Genomic DNA, 20,231 nt, shown 5'->3' on the forward strand with positions numbered 1-20,231 from the left:
GGTCTAAGGGCTGCACATAATAAGAATGTGAAGGAGGAGTGGGGGCTCTTTTTAATGGTGTGAAACGTGATGATTTGTGAAAAATCTCTCCTGGGGTAATGGTCTCATTCCACCTCTCATGGGAATCTTGCAGAGGCCTGCTTTGTAGCAGTACAGCCTTCATTCTGCATTTTTTCAAAATGTATTTGAAGGTTTAAAAAGGATTACAGAGGATCCCAAATATAACTACCTTGGCTCACGTCAACCCAAAACTTCCACGGGAAGCGCAAATGATAAGACAGGTGTCACATCTGGAGGTAAAAAGGGGCATGTTGTATGTTGCTGTGCATCTAAATGTGGACAAAAAGGGTGATGTTCTCAAAAGCAGAGTGAATATATACATATATGTGCATCGTGCAAACTAAGAAAATGCCAAAGTGAGATGAGGAACACGGAACAAAGATTAGCGTTGGATTAGAGCACAAACACACTGTGAACAGGACTTCAGAAGCATGTGAGCAAACAGACCGAGAATCACTAAGCAATGGCAAGAAAAGGCAGTCGAGAGCTGATCACGAATCCACAACCAGATGTTCGTCCATCAGTGTTTTTATGGTGCTGGGGATTTAGCGTTTATTGGGTTCAGGCGGCGGGGGTGCGGTGGCGCAGTGGGTTGGACCACAGTCCTGCTCTCCAGTGGGTCTGGGGTTCGAGTCCCGCTTGGGGTGCCTTGTGATGGACTGGCGTCCCGTCCTGGGTGTGTCCCCTCCGGCCTTACGCCCTGTGTTGCTGGGTAGGCTCCGGTTCCCCCGCGACCCCGTATGGGACAAGCGGTTATGAAAATGTGTGTGTGTGTGTGTGTGTGTGTGTGTGTGTGTGTGTGTGGGTTCAGGCGTGCTTGATGCAGCTGAGTGGCTCTGGGGGTGGCGCAGGCTACGTTCATCCCGAGTCCAAACTTCAGGGGTCGTGACAACAGGTTTTCATACTCTGGACACATCATGTGTGGGGCAGAGCAACACCTTGTTTTTAATCTCTACACTGCAGACCCACATCTGAGAGCGGGTGCTGTTGTTGGACCCTTGACAATGCAATATTGTAACAGTGTTGACAACTCACTTCTGTAATGCTGCTGAATTGACTGCTGAACTTTCTGGATTAAGTACTTACGCACAAGATGCAAACATGCATCCACTTTGCACATTCAGTGTGTGCATACAGTTCAGTTTGGTTCTGTTCAAATTTATATTAATTTTCCAAATATAATGAAATTCAGCTCTTTTTTTCCTGTTACACACAAATTTCATATTTAGTGCAGTTACAGGGGGCTTTCAGTGTGACATTTCTGCCATGTGCAAACAGAATTTCTTTACATTTTGTGATGGATAATTTGATCGCTGGGCTGCAACGAAAAATATGCAAATATATTCCCGCACACATTAACAGCACCGTCGTGACGGAAAAAAACCGACTGCGCCCAGCTCTCCGTAAAGTCGGTGAGGTTCACGGCATGATCAGATATGTTAAAATGAGCAAAGCAACTTGTGCAGAAGGCTGTTTTCTGCTAAAGGGCTCAAGTGGGAACCCAGCTGTGAGCGGGGTTTGTCCTTATCACCATGTGGGGGGGCCTTGCCTTCTCAGTGGATGCCTCTGCCTTATGGTACGATGTGCACACTTGAGGAAATCCCCTCACCCCACCCCAGTGCACGGGACAAGGTGCAATGTCCTGCTTCCGGCAGCCACGCGCACTTCTCTGTACGGACGCAGCCTCCCCGTAGCCCCGCCGAACAACAGCGCCGTGGCCTTTTTCAGCATTAACCCGGCTGAGGCACAGCGGGACCCTCACTGGCACATGAATCGCCATAGCCTGACAACGTGGGTGAGTTGACATCAGTGTGGCAGGCAGGTCTGGAGTGTAAAGGGTGCCAGGCTGCTTCCTGCCTTCCCCGTGCCCTGCGTGCTCTGTGTGAGTTACTGAAGGCTGAGCTGTAGCGCAAGAGCAGTTGTTCAAGGCGCTGCGATAATAGCATTTTCTGCATCCGGTCCCTTTGACATACACAATATGTTTTACGTTTTACCGTTACAGCAGGAACAGAAATTAAAACCTGCAACTTTTGACTCTACAGGCAGCGGCTCTAACCACTTCACCGCCTGCTGGCCCACTAACAAATATTATTGTTTATTTATTAACGCTGACGGGGGTGCGGTGGCGCAACGGGTTTGGCCGGGTCCCACTCTCTCGGGGGGGGTCTGGGGTTTGAGTCCTGCTTGCGGTGCCCTGTGACAGACTGGCGTCCCGTCCGGGGCGTGTCCCCTCTCCCTCGAGCCTTGTGCCCCGTGCTGCCGGGTTAGGCTCTGGTTCGCCGCGAGCCTGCTCGGAACAAGCGGCTTTGGACGGCGTGCGTTATTAACATTTTTCTAGGGCAACTTACAGCATTACGTTTGTACACTAAGTTACATACAATTACTTAATCATTTATAGAGCAGGGCAACTTTTATTCTGTAGGTTCAGCGTAAGTGAGCTGATCAATGGTACCACAGCAGGATTGGGATTCAAACCTAGGTCCATCGGATACAAGTGATCACGCCACGCGCTGCCCCTCAGAACGCAGCTGTAAGGCTGACCTGTACACAGATGGAGAAGCATACACACGCTGATCGGAACACACGTCACAACTAACAAGTCTTTAACAAGAAGTCCCTGTTCGCAAAGCGGGAATAAGAGAACCTCAGAGGAGAGACGTTTGGAAGTGACAAGTAAACTGCGACAATGAGTGGGTGTGTAACAGGTAGGTATGTGACGTGTTCTAGGTACACCCTGCTATAACCCATCGCATTAGTTATCTACTCAGTGGGTGCTTTACCCAGACTGTCCTGTCCTGTGTGCAGTTACCCAAATAAGATGGGCTGAATGTTTTGCATATCCAGCATAGAGCAGACACATCTGTCCTGGGATTGAAACCTACCAGCTTCTGGGTGCAAACCTTTATTTTCAAACAATTCGATCACTTTTCCGATAGGCAACTCAAAACAAGTTGTTTTACTTTGAAAGCTCACCGTCTTCAGTTAACTTGTGCATCATCTTTAGGAGTGTGTAGGGGTTCTCAGGCAGCAGCCGTCGTAGTAGTTTGTGCCTCAACCTTGCAATTCAAGGTCTTGAGCGCAATTACAACTCCTGCTGCTGTACTTTTGATTAACTGACGTACACTGGACTGACATGAGAGAAATGAATAGGTTGTGTAAATGGGTAACTCATTATAAATAGCTTAGTGCACAAACCTAGCAATGTAAGCTATACTGAATAATACTTCCAGTATTGGTAAATACTCACACTAAGAGGTGTGTAAGGCGCTGTGAAGGAGTGAGCCATAGGACAGAAATGGAGAAGACGGTACTTTTTCGATCTCTGCTGGCAAATTTATTTTGCTACTAAATGCATCCGACCATAGAAACCTATGTTTATTCTAGTGGAAATGTTGCAAGAGCTCTCCTACGTCATAACTGTTCACTTATCCACTATCACATGTAGTAAAGACCATTCCCTTGGGTGCGGTTTAACTTGAGCTCAAGGCTTTTTGTTGAAAAAAAAAGTGGTTGCCCCACGCTGATGCCAACTTAGAATAATTGAAGTGCTTCACGAATCAGGAAGAACTGCAGAAGCAGGACTGAATTCATTACTTCTCCATTTCTTCATGTTTGATGAGTGGCAAAGCATATATATTTCTCCAAAGTGACCCACGTAGCATACTCTTTCACATCTTTTCTGCCCCTTACACTGGAGATGTTATGATCACAGGTCCAAATGCTTAACTGCGTAGCTGCTTACCCCTGTTTGTGTTGGTAATGTTTATCAAGCGGTTTAGTTATCAGCAAGGAAATAATTTACCGCACTCCTCCAGAACCTGATGACTAAGAGCAACAGGTTATACAGGACTACTGATAAACAGCCACACCCTGTAAATGTGACACAGTTATTCACAGTCACAGCTAATTGACTGACACACACACACAAACCGCTTGTCACAAGAAGGTTTGCTTTGAACCGGAGCCTAACCCAGGAACACAGCACAAGGACAGGACACCAGTCTGTCAGAAGGCACCCCAAGCGGGACTCAAACCCAGACCCACTAGAGAGCATCCAGAGGCCAAACCCACTGTGCTACTGCACCCTCCTCACAGGTAGTGATTTATTTTATTTTTCACTGTATATATGGAACTATCTCCTCCTCCAAGTGTTTATTAATAAATCCCAGCTGCTGGGTAAATTGAAAACCACAACCAGAAACTTTTTTGGTTTTTTCAAAACCGAAAAAATATTTACATTAACTAGAGCCAGACAAAACAGCAGCAGCAGCAGCAGCAGCAGCAGCACAGCATTTGTTTAGGTGACAACCTTGTTCAAAGTGATATGCAGTCTTACATTTGCATGCTAACCTGCTCAAAATTTTTTACCCATTTGGATAACAGGGTTGTTTTTATTGTATCTGTTGCACTAGGATGTGAGCTGTGAACCAAAGAAAAATTGTTCTAACTACTACACTACATGTGCTCCCTATAGAGCTTATAATATTTAGGGCCAAGGTTAAATAATTAAATCCTTTTTTGTGATATCGACATAAGTCCTGTACTAGTGTTCAAGAACAAGAGTTCATCACATCAAATAAACAGCTGTTTCACGATAACCATGTAGCCTACACACTTAGAATTTCAGCGATTAAATCACTAATTAATCAAAAAGTGGCAAAGTGCTAATTTGTTTTGTTTCATGACAGGTTAACACAGCAACAAATTATCAGCTTCCATACAACTGAAACAAAGCGTTCCAGGTCCTCTGAGAGCACGTTTGGATGCACAAGGTTTGACCTCCTTCAATCAACAGTTGGACTGGAAAATTATAGATCATAAAAATAACAAAGGCCCTTGATGAATGAATGAATGAATGAATGAATGAATGAATGAATGAATGAATGAAACTTTATTAATCCTGCAGGGAATTTCTGTTTGGGTGAAGCAGCATCCAATATGCAACATACAGTGATGAAACAGAGAAAAATGTTAGACAGATTCGAGGCAAATGAATATGTTAGGTAGATAAATAAGCAAATGTATTTGCTCAAGAGCATGCAGAGTGAAGTGAGGTGGTGCAAGGTACAGGGAGGTAGAACAAAGTAGCTTAAAGTTGGAGACGGAACCTGAACCTGAACCTGAACCTTCATCCCTGGTGGAACAGTTGGTCCATAGCAATAAGTTTTACATCTATATTCTGCTGAGATCTTTCAGTTTCCAGCCTCATTTTATTAAACATCACACACAGGAGAAGTACCAGGAAGGTGTGAAGTTCCTCTAGCCAAGCACATCAGGCTTCTTCCTCTTTCCTTCACACAGAAGCAGCAAGAGCATGGTGGACAGGGGGCGGGGGTGAATGGCGTGGTTGTGCAGTAGCTTGACGTACACAAGAAAAGGTGCCATCATTCCCTCAGCACACCTCTTAAGATCCTTATTTAAATATTTTTAAACAAATGCAACTTAATGAATTCTCAGGGCGGAATTAGCAGAGCCCTGTTTAAAAATGATAAATCGAACAGATCACAATTTCTTATATCTACATTGCATTTATCCTTTTAACACTTTTCTCCAAAGCACCTTACAGTGTTAATGTACCTAAGGTTATTTGCCCATTTATGCAGCTGAGTAACTTTACTGGACCAACTTAAGGCCAGTATCTTGCTTAAGAGTATTACAGCTCTAGGTGGGATTTTAAGCTGGAATCTTTGGGTCCAAAGGCAGCAGCTGCAATCACCACACTACACACTGGCAATGCTCATTTAAATAAATTTAAAGAAATCTAAATAATTTAAAGAGCTAAGAGGAAATGATATTTAGAGATGTAGATTACAAAGGGTCGAGGTAATTTCAGACAAGGGCATCAGTTCAGTTTATCAAACTCCATGGAACCTAATGTCCTCAGTTCAGCTGTCCATGTGGTCTTTGTTCACCGGGTACCCATTGCAACCATAGTCTGTGTCCTCTAGAGGCGGTAGCTGAACACCAAGGTCATCAGACAAGTGGCATGGAATTCACTGCTGAACATTACCATAAGCATAACGCTAGTTACTGATTAATAAGTAATGACAGCAGGGCATGATGCGTAACTTGGGAAGGTGAAATTAGGGTTATTTCAGGCATATTCACAGTTTTGGTTGACATGTTCTTGTGAGTGGTGAAAAAATGCAGATTTGCAAATAATTGCTGAAAACTATTTTCAACTTCATTCTGCACGTTGCCTTTAACAGTCACACCTATGGCCGTTGTCAGTCTTAGCTTTTACATTTTTTGTAACTAAAATGTATTTTTAATAATTGAGAAAAACTTAATGAGCTGGCATGATGGATAGATGCTGATTTATGTTGGAAGAGTTTGTTTATAATTACAGCAAGTCAGAATTTCAAACAACTAACGATCCATTTAAAAAATGCAAATATACTTTCTTCTATTAAACCTGTTTTTACAGTCTTAAAAAAAATTTCTTTTATCACTACATAACTTTCCTTTCAGTTCAAGTCACATTCTAAGATGAAATAATTAAAAGCATGAAGAGCAGTAAGAAATAAAGATGGTACATTTTGTTGTCATTGTCATACCTCACAGTTGCCTGCAAGTGGACCGAAGAGAGTTTGCGTAGGAGGTCTGCTCTCCCAAGACATTCTGGGTCCCCAGTTCCCAGAGTATTCCTGTGCTAAAGATAGCTGTGTGTTTCCTCTGTGGGGCAAGCCCTGACCAAGGGGTCTCACATCCCAGGACATCAGCTGATCCACACTGAGCCACAGAATTCAGTTCAAACCTTTTGCCTCAAAACACATACGCTGCTAAGTCACCACACCGCTTTGCTTAACCCATGCTTTTATTTGGTCGAAATTGCCGTTTTACAGAAGGTAATACACCTGGATGCTGTCTGAAACAACTGTGAAGCAATTCTGGTTGAACTTATGAGGCACTTGAGATGTAAATCAACAACACTCTGTTCACGTGTAAAGGTTTGTAACTGAGGGCAACATGCGCAGCACAATGTTCACTTACACTTGCACTACGGGACCACACTACTTCGGTAACCACTTGTTTTTCTCTATCCTTCTTTGAAAACAAAAATTTCTGATGTGGTATTGTTGGGGGTAGAGGATTAAAGGTTAAAAGTTAACAGGCCATAGTTGGAGGTCTGTTTCAATGCATGGCAATGCTGTTTGGCTTCCGAGAAGCCCCTAAGAGATCTTTCACACTGTGTGTGAGGTGAAGCTGGAGACAGGACGTTGATGTTTTTAAGCGTTTGGCTTAATTCCATCACTGTGCACTGCAGTGCAACCCTCACTACTCTTCTAACTTTTGGTTTGGTGTGAAAGCATGTACTGGAAATGCAGTTTGGTTCTCCATAGTGAACAGTGGTTTACTGTAGAATGTCAGAATTGCAATCCAAAATGCAGACTGCTCTTAAACGTACAATGTCAAGTGTCTCTCGGAGTTGTGCTCAGGATCTCACATCCTCTTATCAGTCAGAATCTTCCTTGACTAGGAGAGGAAAAGATGACAATTTTTGTTTCCTGTGTTTTCACTTGAAAACACCTACTGGTGGCTTCTTATAGTTGTTTCAGGCACAGTTTCTTGCAAAACCATGCAGTAGATCTGGTCTGATAACAGCTGTGTTGACAGTAAATAATGGTTCTGTTCCTCCACTGCTCCTCCACCCATTACACCCACCGTCTGCTGACTTAAGCAGACAAACACTTGTGTGGATTTTCGTTGTCAAAGTTGGATCCATAGAATTTATATAGTTCAGATGACACCAGCTATCACACATTCTAACCAACATAAAATATATGAATGCTGCAGAGAAAGAACAGCAAAAGGCATGAGAAGGTGTGGTTACAGAGCCAAGTTCTCCAAACTACTTCTTGCACCTGTAAATAAACTGGAAACTGAGCTAATGTATTTTTGAGCTTCATAATTATGGCCAAGAATTAGACCCTGTAATGTGAGGCTTCTGTGCTCACCAATGAACGCACATGGAGGTGGATGATAATATTTGTACTAGGATGCACAAACACAGTGTTAAGGAGAAGATCTCAGCGAGCTCAGGAACCACACAAAGTCACACTAACATGTGAATGTGATTTCAATCTCAGGACGACACACACAGATGTCGATACAGTTGTAGGCAATCGGTCACACTCTTCCTGGAGAAGCATGCCATGGTATGGCAGTAGGTTATTAATAGGCACGTAGGACGTCTTGTCTGGTGTTCTGTTCAGGTTGAGGGCAGTGGGGGTGTAGATGACGGGGAGGCTCTGCTCACAGAGCGCAATCACAGTACAAACAGTGAGGCAGAGTACAAAGGTCTCCACATCAAGTCACAAAACCCGCAGTTGTGCAAACAGGCTGGTCGAGAGAGCCGGATTTCTCTCACACACGTACACCTTTGGGTGCATGCCTGAGTACTTCATAGAGTATGTGCAGTTGCATACCTGTGCAAACATCTGTGTCTTCAAGCGCAAAGAGACAAAAGTTTGAAGCTGACAGGAAAAGCTTTAAAGTGAAAACTTGAGTGCTATTTTTCCACCACAGACTTTAAAACCCACAATCTCACACGTCTTGAAAATGATTAAAACAGTGGCGTTTTTTGCATGTGGTGCTTTCCAGTGTGTGTGTCTTGAGTCACAAAGATGGCCTCAGTGAATTTATTTACAAAAGCAAATGAAAATTCTTAAAATGCACTGTTGCTTCATAGTGATTCTTTCAGCTGACACTTTTCTTCAAAGCAACTTACTAGGGTGAGGTTGGTGGCATGGTGGCACAGCAAGTAGCGCTGCTGTCTCACGGCGCCTGGGTGGTGCGAGAGAAGGTGGGTTTGATCCCCGCTCAGTCTGTGTGGAGTTTGCATGTTCTGTCTGTGTGGGTTTACTCTGGGTGCTCTGGTTTCCTCCCACAGTCCAAAAACATTCTGTTTGGGTTCCCCCATAGTGACACAGAGAGAGTGTGTTTCACTGATGTCTGGATGAGTGACCCATTGTAAGTAACGTATCTAGCAGTGTAAGTCACCACAGTGAATAAGGTGTGTGGGCTGATAACACTACATAGTATCCAATGTAAGTTGCTTTGGAGAAAAGCATCTGCTAAGTGAATAAAAGTAAATGTAAGGTTAGAATTGTTATAGTTTACAAGAGCAACTTCAGGGATAGTACCTCACTCAAAGATACTACAACCAAAGGTGGGAATCAAACGAGGAACCTTTGGATCCCCACGCAGCAGCTCTACCTACTAGGCTATCAGCTTCGCCACCAGATCATCACTCAAGAAACAACAGCCAAAAAAAAGGCTTTAAACCCCCCCCACTCTCCTGATCTAAAGTAACGCAGCTTATGGATTAGACCCCCTGCTTTACCAGTGCAGCTTGGCTAAAACAAAGTTTGGTCACTTGATGTTCAGCAGATGCAACACTTTTCCAGCAGGAAATTATAACAGAGTTTGCTTTCCGGCGCTCATGCAGAAGGCCAATGAAGGACAAGCTTGGAAGTTACAGTCAGAAAGTTTCAAAATGCAGATTTCTGGCAGCTTCTTATGTAAATCTAACTAAAACAATAGTTCATGTTCAAAAAATGGCATCACAGGAAACAGATGAGGGTTTAGTGTGTCAGTTGGGTTCCCTCTGTAGGACACGATGGACAGGTAGAATCTGACAGCACACTGACAACATGGAATAGAAGAGGAAGAGATGTGCAAGAGGGGTGGGGTGGGGTGGGGTTTCCTTAAGGGGTTGCTCTGCTGTGGGTGTTTGACCCTGTCTTTATAGCCTTTTTAAATTAGAATAAGAGAAAAAAGGAAGAAAAAAGCAGAAGCTAAAAGTACAGGAACAGCAACGTACCGGTACTGAGGCAGAGCAAGACGTGTAGGCAGCAAATCAGGAACTGAGCACAGTTTTAGCAGCTCGTGTCTTTGTGTGTCCCCAGAGTGGCCAGTGCTGAGTAACAGCCCGTTGAACACCTTCATTCTGCTTCAGGACACAGAGGATGGACGAGGAATCACCGCAACCCACAACACGAAGAGGGAGGTGGAACTTTTCTTCCCTCCGCGTCAAAGGTCAGTACCCAGAGTGCCTTTGTTCACGCGGTCGTACAATTACAACACTTTCTTTTTTCATTGTTTAAAATGTTCACATTCGTTTACCGTGGCATTTCAGATGAGCTACCTTTGTGGAGTTATGTCTCCAGATGCTTTTTCGGATGTAACCTGGGATATATTACTGTTGTTTCCTCAACTAGTATGCCACCTGCCTGCCATTACGTGCCCTTCACACCTCAGGCATCTTTCACTGACCCGATCAATCCTCAGGCACCCAAACCAAGGAGGAGGATGGCGAGTCAGCATTTGGGAGGAGGGGGATGAAGAAGTTTTCCTCCCTCCGGCTGCACCATCACAAACGTGAGTTCTCACAGCGTCGGGGGTGGGTGTCAACAGGCTGGGGAATCAGATCAGGTGCCTTTCTGCGTATACATATCTCAACAGCACATAACTTCTCAGGATCAGAACCCAAAACCCACCAGAGCAAGATCTTCGCGATATAACCAGATCCATGCAGGCTGATAGGCTGCGAACAGACCATCATGATGGTGCAGTAAGTGCAAATAAATGCGTAAATAACTAACGGGATGTTTCATAGTGGATTCGATTGGGGGGGGGGCAAAATTAAAATGATCAAAAGAAAGGGGCGGGTCGGGATGAGAACCCGCAGGACCCCGGGACAGCGCACGTCGGAAAGCCGTGGGGCGGGGGGGTGTGTCAGCGGAGCCGTGACACGTGCCCGGATTCGGGGAAAGGAGCACGAACCGCACGCGTCGTAAACCAACCATCGCAACGTAAACACGGAGATGAGCGCGCGAGAGGCACGGGGCATGCGCGCGGCAGCTGGCGCGCGACGCGTCTCTACCTGTCGCAGGTGAACGTGGGATCGACTCCGAGCCCGCCCCCGCCGGCAGTCGGTTGTCAGTTCCGTGACCGACGCAGCTCCTCGAACCTTCGCCGCCGCCGGAGCGCCAGAAACTGGATACGGCGTCGGAGCCGAAAGCGAAAGGAAGCCGCGGAGCAGCGGTCGGGTCGGTCCGTCGGGAAGGAGGGAGCGAGAGAGAGAGAGAGCGCGCACCACACCACACCACACCGCACCGCACGATCGGACACCCGCGTGAAGCCACGGACGGAGGAGCGAGCAGAGCGCCGAGGAGGAGAGGAGCGCGGTGGGTCTTTCTTTTCATTCCCCCTTCGTTTCCTTTCATTTTTAGTTCATTTCATGAACCGACCCAGCCGTCGCGAGCTCGAGTCCCGCTGGAATTTTCGCTCACTTTCGCACCACTTTCACCCCCTGGTCTGTCTGGTGGTGGTTCGACGCTCTTCTTCTTCTTCTTCTTCTCTAACAGAAACGTACGCACGGTTACTCAGTTTGCTCTACACACCTTTATTCGTATTAATTGTGACCGTTAAATGACGGGATGGGGGGGTTCGGGGGAAAATGACGCGGTGAAACTGAGTGAGGCTCCCAGTAGTCCCGCTCCTAGTTCCTCTCTCGTCGTACGTGTAAGAACAGGGTAAAACACCTGGCACTGCTGCTCTGGAGCGGAATGACTCACTGCCAACCGAGTGCTCCTGGACACCGGCCTTTCGCTTTCCTCCACTGACAGACACATAGCGACTGTGACTGTTGCAGCCATACTTTGTGTTCGCACCTCTTTACCCTTTAAATGGCACAAAGGTCATTGCGAACCCGTGCGCGCCGTGCGCTGGATCCACGTGTCCTCGAACCCGTGTTTCGGGCTCTGGTCTTTTCACCGTCTCTCTCTCGTGTTCTTCTTGTGTGCGACTCTCTGCTCCTCGTTTTTTTAATTTAGCTACACTACAGTAAATGAAAAATGACAAACTTGCTCTTTCCTAGTTTTATCAAAATTTTTTTTTTTTTTTTTTTTTTTACGCAATATTACTGCCTGTCTTTGCCAAATTCCGCTGCTTAATGCAGAGTCTGTAAGCAGCTCAAATTTCTGAAATTGTGAAGGATTTTTTTTTTTTTTTTTTTCTCCTCACTTTTGCCATGCGTTTTCGGTCTCTGATTTGCTTCTTCTTGGCTTGCGTTTCCATTGTGAATGTAAATGAGCAGCAACAATAAGGACTTCGCATCCGCTGCTCTTGGCTACGGTTCCGCATTACCTGTACGGGCCGACCTCTCTTCCTCCCCCGTCGCTCTTAACCGCTTCGAACCCTGGAGAGCCTACGTCTCTACCCCTTTGAATATTCATAGTTAACCCTACGCACACCTGTTAGTGGCGAAACGACATTTCCCGATTCCGTGGAGTCGAACCTGAAATCGTTCGGTTGCCAATTCCAAACCTCGCGAGACCTGTGGGATGTCGGGAGCTCTTGGTGCGGGCCGTGTCCGAGCAACTGAACTTCGGCTCGTGCTTCGCGTCCCCATGATGAGGTCTCGGTCGGTGAGAGTGCCGCAAAGTGTTCGTGGCCTACCCTGGAGCGGTGCTGAAGTTCTCGCAGCCTGGAGGGCGTTCTGTAAAGGCACGAATGAGCAGCCAATGGATAGCACAGCCTTGGTAATGAAACTGGCTTTGGAACAGATTGAGTTTTCATGCCATGCAGCTCTTTGTACGTACGCATAGGGTGTGTGAGCTGATAGGAGTGTGTTCCTACCTCAGTGTTTATGGTACCGCAGCAGTTGCGTTTTCCCCTCTTCTGACTGGATCCTTGTTTGTCCCGTCTCGCCAAGGTCACGAAGGCGACGGCGGCCTGTTGGCGTCTCTCTCGGTGACTTTCGTAGGCCCTGCTGATATTGATTACAGTTGATTAGCCAGTTAGAGGAGCCTTGTCTCTTCAGGGCAGAGTTCTTCCAGCTGACTGGAGATGACAGCGGCTGGAATGCGGCCCTGTTGACTTCCGAAAGTCCCCTTTTCAAAGCTTTGTTGACTTGCGCTGGTGCCTCTTCTTGAAAAGTGCTGAGGCTATGGTGGAAAAAAATGCCTGGAATGATGGGCGAGCGAGGAAAGGGAGGCGACCCAGGAGGGTGGAAATGGTGCCTTTGTCGACGAGCAGAACTCACTGATTCCAAAGCAAGAAGTTCAGCTGAGTTCTGGATGGCCGTCCAGCTGTAGATCTCCGAAGTGTTGTTGGCAACTCAACTGTGGGATCTCTGCGTGTCGCTGGACACGGACAATGTGGACTGGAGAAAAGGACGAATCCAGTCCGCTCACGCTGTGAAGTGGCGCTAATGAAATATTGAAACGCATCACTTGAGATGGATCATTTATTCATTTATTTGACTCCTTTCTCCGAGGCATCTTTTAGTGTCAGGTTTGGAAACCTGGCTGCTTACACTGATTTACCCATTTATGCAGCAGAGTAGTGTTTGCAGTATCAGTTCAGAGTCGGTACCTTAATCAAGGATACAGCAGCAGGATTAGGGATTCAAACCCAGGTCCTTTGACCAGAAGGTGTCTTTGCAGTTGAAGCTAGCTGATAATTTCTCTGTAAATATATGCATTCGAACGCAAAGATAATAAAGCGAGGTCTCCGTGTTGACGCAACGCTAAGGGACCAGGTGCCTACAGGTGGGCAGGAGAAGGATGGTTGCAGTGCTGCCAGCAAGCCTGTGGGCTCTCCACACCTGGTAAGACCTGGCTGGAAGCTCACCCCTCTGGGGGACCTGTGACACACCCGCTTGAGCTCGTCCGTCTGCCTTTGCTGCCGAGTGCAGCGGAAACGCCGTCGTTGCTGCTTCCTGTCGAGCTGTTGCTGGATGTGTTTCGCATCATGCTTGGTTAAGTGTTTTTTGCACTTTCCCTCCGTGTGCTAAGCTCGGCAAACATTTACTTTCACAACTAACCTCTCTATCGGGAGAAAATGTTTAAATAACATGACGGCGACAATTTCGATCGAAAGGTTCAGTTCCCAGAATCTGCTCTTGCACATCTAGCAAATTACTTATTTATTTATCTGTCCCTTTTCACCCAAGTCACTTACAGTGTGTGGTTTTTACACTAAACTACTTACCCTGATTTACCCCTTTACAGAGCTGGGTTGTCCTTTCTGTGCCTCTTTAGGGTAAGTACCTTGATCAGAGGTACTCCAGCAGGTGGTGGGATTCAAACCTGGGTCTTTGAGTAGAAAGTGGCAGCTTTACCCACCACGCCCCTTGCAGCCGCGCTCGATGTTGGTCCTGCCATATACATGTTATCTATATTTGTTTTCTTCTGGATAAAAGTGTCAGACAGGAAGCTAAAATACACACTAGTGGAGAATCGAGCTGAATTTTGTTATCAGGTGTCTGTTCAGTGGAAATTTATTGGGGTCGTGCTGTTTTTTTTTTTTTTCCCCCTCCCATCGTTGAGTGGCGTTGGGGTAAGTACTGCTGGTTCAGACTTCACCGTGACCAGTTGGGAGTAAATATTGATAAAAGAGCATAAACACATGGTGCAACCTCACATGGTGCAGAGCAACAGCAGCTGCGATTCTGCTCTGTGTGCGTGTGTTTGCCGGTTGCACAGCAAAGGGCCCGGCGGTCACACTTTCGTAAGAGAAGTGGTGGTGGCCAGGAGCAGCCGATCTGCTGAAGGGACTGTTCCCGCCAGCGCTCCACGCAGATATTCGCTGTCCCACGAAAAGACCGTGGTGTGAAAAGGCCTGTTTTTTTTTCACTGGCGGAGAGGTTTTGGTCCAACCAGAGGTAGTGTTCTCAGTTCAAACGAAACGCACGGAGTGGGATCAAAGGTCTGTGTGCAAGAGAGGAGACGGACGCGTGCGTTTCCACCGAATGCGTGTGGCGGAGCAGGGCTTTCGCTTCTCTCTGTGGTGTAGCGGGGGGTAGTTTGTAGTTTGGGCTCAAGAGCAAAACACACAGCAAGACTGTTGAACAAACACTGCCACCTGCACCGTTTTCTCCAAAGCAATGTACAGCAGGGTAATTTTTACAGTCTCAGTCCAGGGTAAGCACCTTAATCAAGGATACTGCAGCAGGAGTGGGGATTCAAACCCAGGCCCTTTAGTCCAAAGGCCAAATTAGCTTTGTTGCCTTTAGAGGGGATGAGTCTTCCTGTAGACGTTCCTCAGCACACTGGGCAAAAATCAAAGTAGCACAATGTTCTGGAATCGCGCGCGGGTGAAAAACCGAGTCTCTGTAGGTCCGCACCCGTGGTGGTCACGTCGTGTAGCACGTTGTCTCGCGGCGCCACAAGGTCACCGCTTTGGTTCAGTGCTCAGGGATCTAATGAAATACCAGGCTTTCACACAGTTCCCACATGTTATTTGAAGAGCATCAACGCTTTGCCCTCAGGTGGGTGGGAAGATGAACCCGGTCCGGGAAAATCGGAGGTCTTCGTGCACAGCGCCGCCCGAAGTCACGTGCGTTTCTTCGTTTCTGATTAGCTAAGGAGTTACCTCTCCATATACGGTATTATATTTACAAAACAAACCAGTGAAAAGTGAACCCTCTGAGGGAATCTAACATTTGGACGGTATACATTTTACCCGCAGCGATCTCCAATAGCTGACTTTACTCACATTTAACTTTCAACCGTATATCATTATCACGGCTGTTTCATTGGCTGGCTAGCCGTCCTCGTATATATTTTTAAAACATTCCCTGTGATTTAATACACCGGTGCGTTATCGGTAAGCGCTCGTCCGGTGCAGGTTCTCGGAGGTTCGCGGTCTATCCCAGAAAAACGGGTTGTGAGGTTGTACACCCCGAATGGGGCGTAACGTGGTCGGTCTCGTGACGTTCCTCACAAGGGACACCTGGGTCTTTCTCATGTTTCGCTTGCGGTTTTAGAGCACGGGAAAAAGGCCAGCCTCAATGGATGTCGTCAGAAAAGCGGTCGAGGACCATATGGACAGGGACGAATGTGGAGCGACGATGCGAAAGAGAAATGTCAGCCGTCCCTGTGAGTCCGTCCTCAAAATAAGGACGAGAGGATGTGATGGACATCCAGGTCGGAACGTGAGAAGAGACCAGAGGATGGACGCTCTCTGTCCGTCTGTCTGTCTGTCTCCTTCAAGGGCTCTGATTTATGTTCTTCGCTGCAGATGTTAATGATGATTCAGAAGGAAATCTTAATAAGAGGAAGAGACTATTAATGTTTGCTTCCTTGGTGCGGAAAAGGTTAACTGAGTGGAGAGAGCGTTTAAATGAGCACTTTTATTTGCCGCAACACTGAACTGTGCTCATCCATAACACACACTTTGTCATAAGGCTGTAACTGTCAAGTCCAAGGAAAAATAGAGAAACCAGAGCAGTTTCCACTTCCTGTGTGCAGGTATTGCTTCTCATTACGCCACGTGGTTGAGAAGACGCGCTTTGAGCGAATCGGCAGCGGGAGGACGTATCGGAGCATGTCGACGTGTAATAATAAACCCGCGGACCGGTTTCGGCGGGCAGGAGAGAAAACCAGCCGTTCCACTTCTGTAACGATTTTTTCTTTTCACACTGATGGCGAAATAATTGCTACACCTGTCTGTTAGAAGTGGAACGTTAAACACGGCATCACTTTCTCGCTTCAGGCGTTGTGTATTAGTTTTGTGCAGATGACTTTTGGTTTTTATTGACATCAGCAGTGCATAACATACAGTGTACATGTACAAAACCCTAACATATTTACATTTGTTTATTTAGCAGATTCTTTCCTCCAAAGCGACTTCCAATGAACTCTATGTAGCGTTACCAGCCCACACGCCTTATTCACCGCAGTGACTTACACTGCTAGATACACTGCTTACACTGGCTCACTCATCCATACATCAACATAACATATACAGGTACAGTAATATAACATATATTCATTTGTCATCATCATCTCATCTACGCAAGAGTCCATTTGCCGAGTTGGACACGTTGACTTCTCTCTTCTCCTTTCCAGGTAGGACGTCCTCGGAGAAAGACCCTACCGAGGTCAATGGGACAGTGAGCCAACTGGCCAGAATGAACGACGGTGCGCGATGCCGAACTTGTGGGACAGTGGGTGGGGCTCCTGGTACCTTTGCAATGACCTACGCTGTCTAGTTAGTATGTTACACAATTCTATCGAATTATTCTCGGATATTTGCTGTAAAGCCGGGGGCGCGGCGGCGCGGCGGGTTTGGCCGGGTCCTGCTCTCTGGCGAGTCCGGGGTTCAAGTCCTGCTTGGGGTGCCGTCCGGGACCCGTGTCCCGTGTCCCCTTCCCCCTCGGCCCTGCGCCCTGCGTTGCCGGGTTAGGCTCCGGCTCGCCGCGACCCCGCTTGGGATAACCGCTTTCGGACTCCGTGTGCGTGTATATACTGTAAAGCCTTCATACAAACTGCATACGCTTCACGTAGTCCGGCTTCTTTGTACGGCACGGTATTTTACCGCAGGGTTTCTTCGTGCACTGGGACTCCACACCTCTTTGGTCAAGAGTCACTGCCTACCAAAACTCAGTCAAAACACAGGGCAGAATTTAACAATCTCTCTCTCTGACGAAGACAATTTGATTGAAAGAACAGTGTAAAATCTTGCATATTCGCAGGAACAAATAAGTCTCTCCTTGCTGCAGCCTCCCAGGACTCGTTCCAGTGCATCTTCTGAGCTGTGACTCAATCCGAAACCTGGACAAATCTGGGTTTCTCTGCCTCCCCCCCAACCTGGTGGCTACGCTACTTTTACCATTGCTTTCAGCCGCCGTCCGTCAAACTGCTGTAAACGTCGCTGCTTGCTTCCGTTCGCTTGTTGGTTCATTTCGGCTTCTTGTTGGGGTAGAGCTGCTAGTGCAGGGGTTTCAACTGTTGCCTTTACATGCATGTTGCCCGTTTGCCACAGTTAGTGAGTCTCTCAGCAGCGATGTGCCGTTTGCTGATCTGGGATGGCTGCCGTTAACGTGGCGGAGGCCTGCAGCGCTGGTGTCGCAGGACGTAACAAAGTGCCGCTTCTTCCGGCCGAAGGTGTCGTTCAGCTCAGCCACCCTGCGGCTGTTGGCGTTCAACTCCCTGCCCCCTCCTTCGCCTCCGCAGGAACCGTCATGGCTGGCGAGAACGTCATCGGCGAAGGCCGCTTCAAGAGGTTCGGCTCGGTGCTGTCCTCCTTCCGGGGGAAGCTGTCCAAAGGCGGTGAGTGTGTCGGGCGCGCTGGGATTCGCTCCACCCCAAAGTAAGAGGGCTACTCTGCAAGGACCAAGGACCACGAATCAGAAAAAGTGTAATAGTGTGATAGTTCACATAGTTCACTGCATCTATTCCCGATTATTTTCTCACACTCTCCTCCAAAGCGATTTTCGGTGGGAAGTTCGTACGCCGATTTACCCATCCATGCGGCAGGCTCATTTTTCCGCATCCGTTCAGGGTTAGTACCTTGATCGAGGGCACTACGGCCGGAGGTGGCGTTCAAATCTGGGACCTTTGCTTACACGGTGTCGTGTGTGTAAACGCAACAGCGCCGACCTTACTCGCTCTTTGAAACGTTGCTTCTTAGTGGGTAAAGCCGACGAGCGGGAAACGGAAAAATGGGCTGCAAACGGATGAAGTCCTGCGAAGAGTTGTGAGGATGTGGAGTAATTAGAGCTCGAGACGGAGGGCTTCGCTGAAGATCGAGGTCCATTCCCAGCTCCTTTCAAATATGTACACAGTGTGTCATTGGGGAAAACAAACGGCGCAGAGATGCTCCCCAGCTTTCGGAGCACATTCCTCGCGGTTGTCCCTCGTTCTCGAGCGTGTTGTTCGAAGCTCGACGTCAGGGCCGCGGCAGCCCTGCGAAGGCCGTGCCGGGCCGGGCCGGGAGCTCTACAGGACACACGCAGCTCGCGTGTCCGTTTCGCTTTCTGTTGTTTCCCGTGGAAACTTTGTGAAAATCTGCGATGCGGCGCAAAATATCATTTACTGATCCTTCAAGGAGAAAAGTGCAGTCATTATATCGAGCTCCATAGAATGTGCGGCGTATTAAAACCGCACGTTCTGCACCTCGTTCTGGAGTACCGTGTGCTGCTATTCCTTCGGCCAAAGGTTGGGTGAGCCACCGCATGTCTCCAGACCTTCTGCAGAGCATGGACCTCCTGGTGAGGAGTGAGCACAGCTGTATGACGTGAAAACCGCAAAGAGCAGAATCTATATTTGCACCTCCCCGTGTGCTTTTAGGTAATGGAAACGCCAACGTGAAATCGCGACTACCCTGACTTCACAGGTGTCGACAGTCCACAGCTGCGTTAGGATGCAAGGCTTGGCTGTTTTTTGGAACTATAAGTAAGCGGTTCAAAGTACGACTGACTAAATTAAGCAAAATAATCTATGGAAGAACTTGTAATAAACTGTTATGCGACCCTCCTCATCTTCAGGTCCACACGTTGCCCTAACAGGGCAGAACCCAGGGAGGAGGTTGGTCTGCTGTGGCCAATCAGGGAAACGCTCTTACTTGGGGACCTGTCGGTGTAGCAGGGGTACGAGTAGCACGTCATTATGGGAGGCCGCAGCTGCTAATCAGACGAACATGCAAAATAACCGTGTTTTACTCATCCTCCTTCACAGTGGCGTGTTCTAACAGGACCCTAGAGCAGGATATACTGGTCTGCCAGGTACCCGCATGGCACCAGTACGGATGTGTCTGTCAGGAAGCAATAGGAGAGTCTGCTGTCATGATGAAGTGTCAGATAATAGTGTTAATGCAAATAGGATTGCATGGTGAGTAGCGCTGCTGTCTCAGAGCACCTGGGTGGTGAGAGAGAACGTGGGTTCGATTTCCCCCCCCCCAGTCTGTGTGGAGTTTGCATGTTCTCCCTTTGTCTGTGTGGGTTTCCTCCGGGTGCTCTGGTTTCCTCCCACAGTCCAAGGATATGCTGTTCAGGTTCACCCATAGTCAGTGACAGAGTGAGTATGTTCCACTGATGTATGGATGAGTGACCCATTGTAAGTAGTGTATCTAGCAGTGTAAGTTACCCTGGTGAATAAGGTGTGTGGGCTGGTAACACTACATAGAGTTCATTGGAAGTCGCTTTGGAGAAAAGCATCTGCTAAATAAATGTAATCCAGCCTGCCTCACGCACTGAGAAGTGAAACATGTCTGCATAGTGCATCTTCAAAACGTGGAAACCACATGCAGATCCCTGGGGTTCTTGCAGCTCGTGGTGTTAAGGTTTTGGGATGAGTTTGGTGGGGCTTTTCTTGCTCTCCCTGTCTTAGTGTCGCGGGTGCAGTGTGGGACTCAGAACTTGGAGTAATGGGTCCACT

General features: G+C 47.5%; 1 protein-coding gene across 5 annotated transcripts in view; it reads left to right on the forward strand.

Annotated features, from left to right (window-relative positions):
- The first annotated feature begins 1,274 nt into the window (after positions 1 to 1,274).
- Positions 1,275 to 20,231, forward strand: part of LOC108931180 (DENN domain-containing protein 2D-like) — a 31,088-nt gene continuing 12,131 nt past the window's right edge. The window contains exons 1-6 of one of the 5 annotated variants that reach the window (XM_018746805.2): positions 1,275 to 1,855; positions 4,749 to 4,832; positions 9,972 to 10,101; positions 10,354 to 10,443; positions 16,923 to 16,994; positions 18,030 to 18,125. In XM_018746805.2, coding sequence (XP_018602321.1) covers positions 10,032 to 10,101; positions 10,354 to 10,443; positions 16,923 to 16,994; positions 18,030 to 18,125 — 328 coding nt within the window. In that variant the 5' untranslated portion in view covers positions 1,275 to 1,855; positions 4,749 to 4,832; positions 9,972 to 10,031. Of the gene's footprint in view, positions 1,856 to 4,748; positions 4,833 to 9,152; positions 10,102 to 10,353; positions 10,444 to 10,665; positions 11,253 to 12,558; positions 12,609 to 16,922; positions 16,995 to 18,029; positions 18,126 to 20,231 lie in introns of those variants that run through there. The other 4 variants (XM_018746804.2, XM_018746806.2, XM_018746807.2 and 1 more) reach the window with 4 other exon arrangements.

Source organism: Scleropages formosus, chromosome 2 (assembly GCF_900964775.1).
Source record: "Scleropages formosus chromosome 2, fSclFor1.1, whole genome shotgun sequence".
In the NCBI taxonomy this organism is placed as follows: domain Eukaryota; kingdom Metazoa; phylum Chordata; class Actinopteri; order Osteoglossiformes; family Osteoglossidae; genus Scleropages; species Scleropages formosus.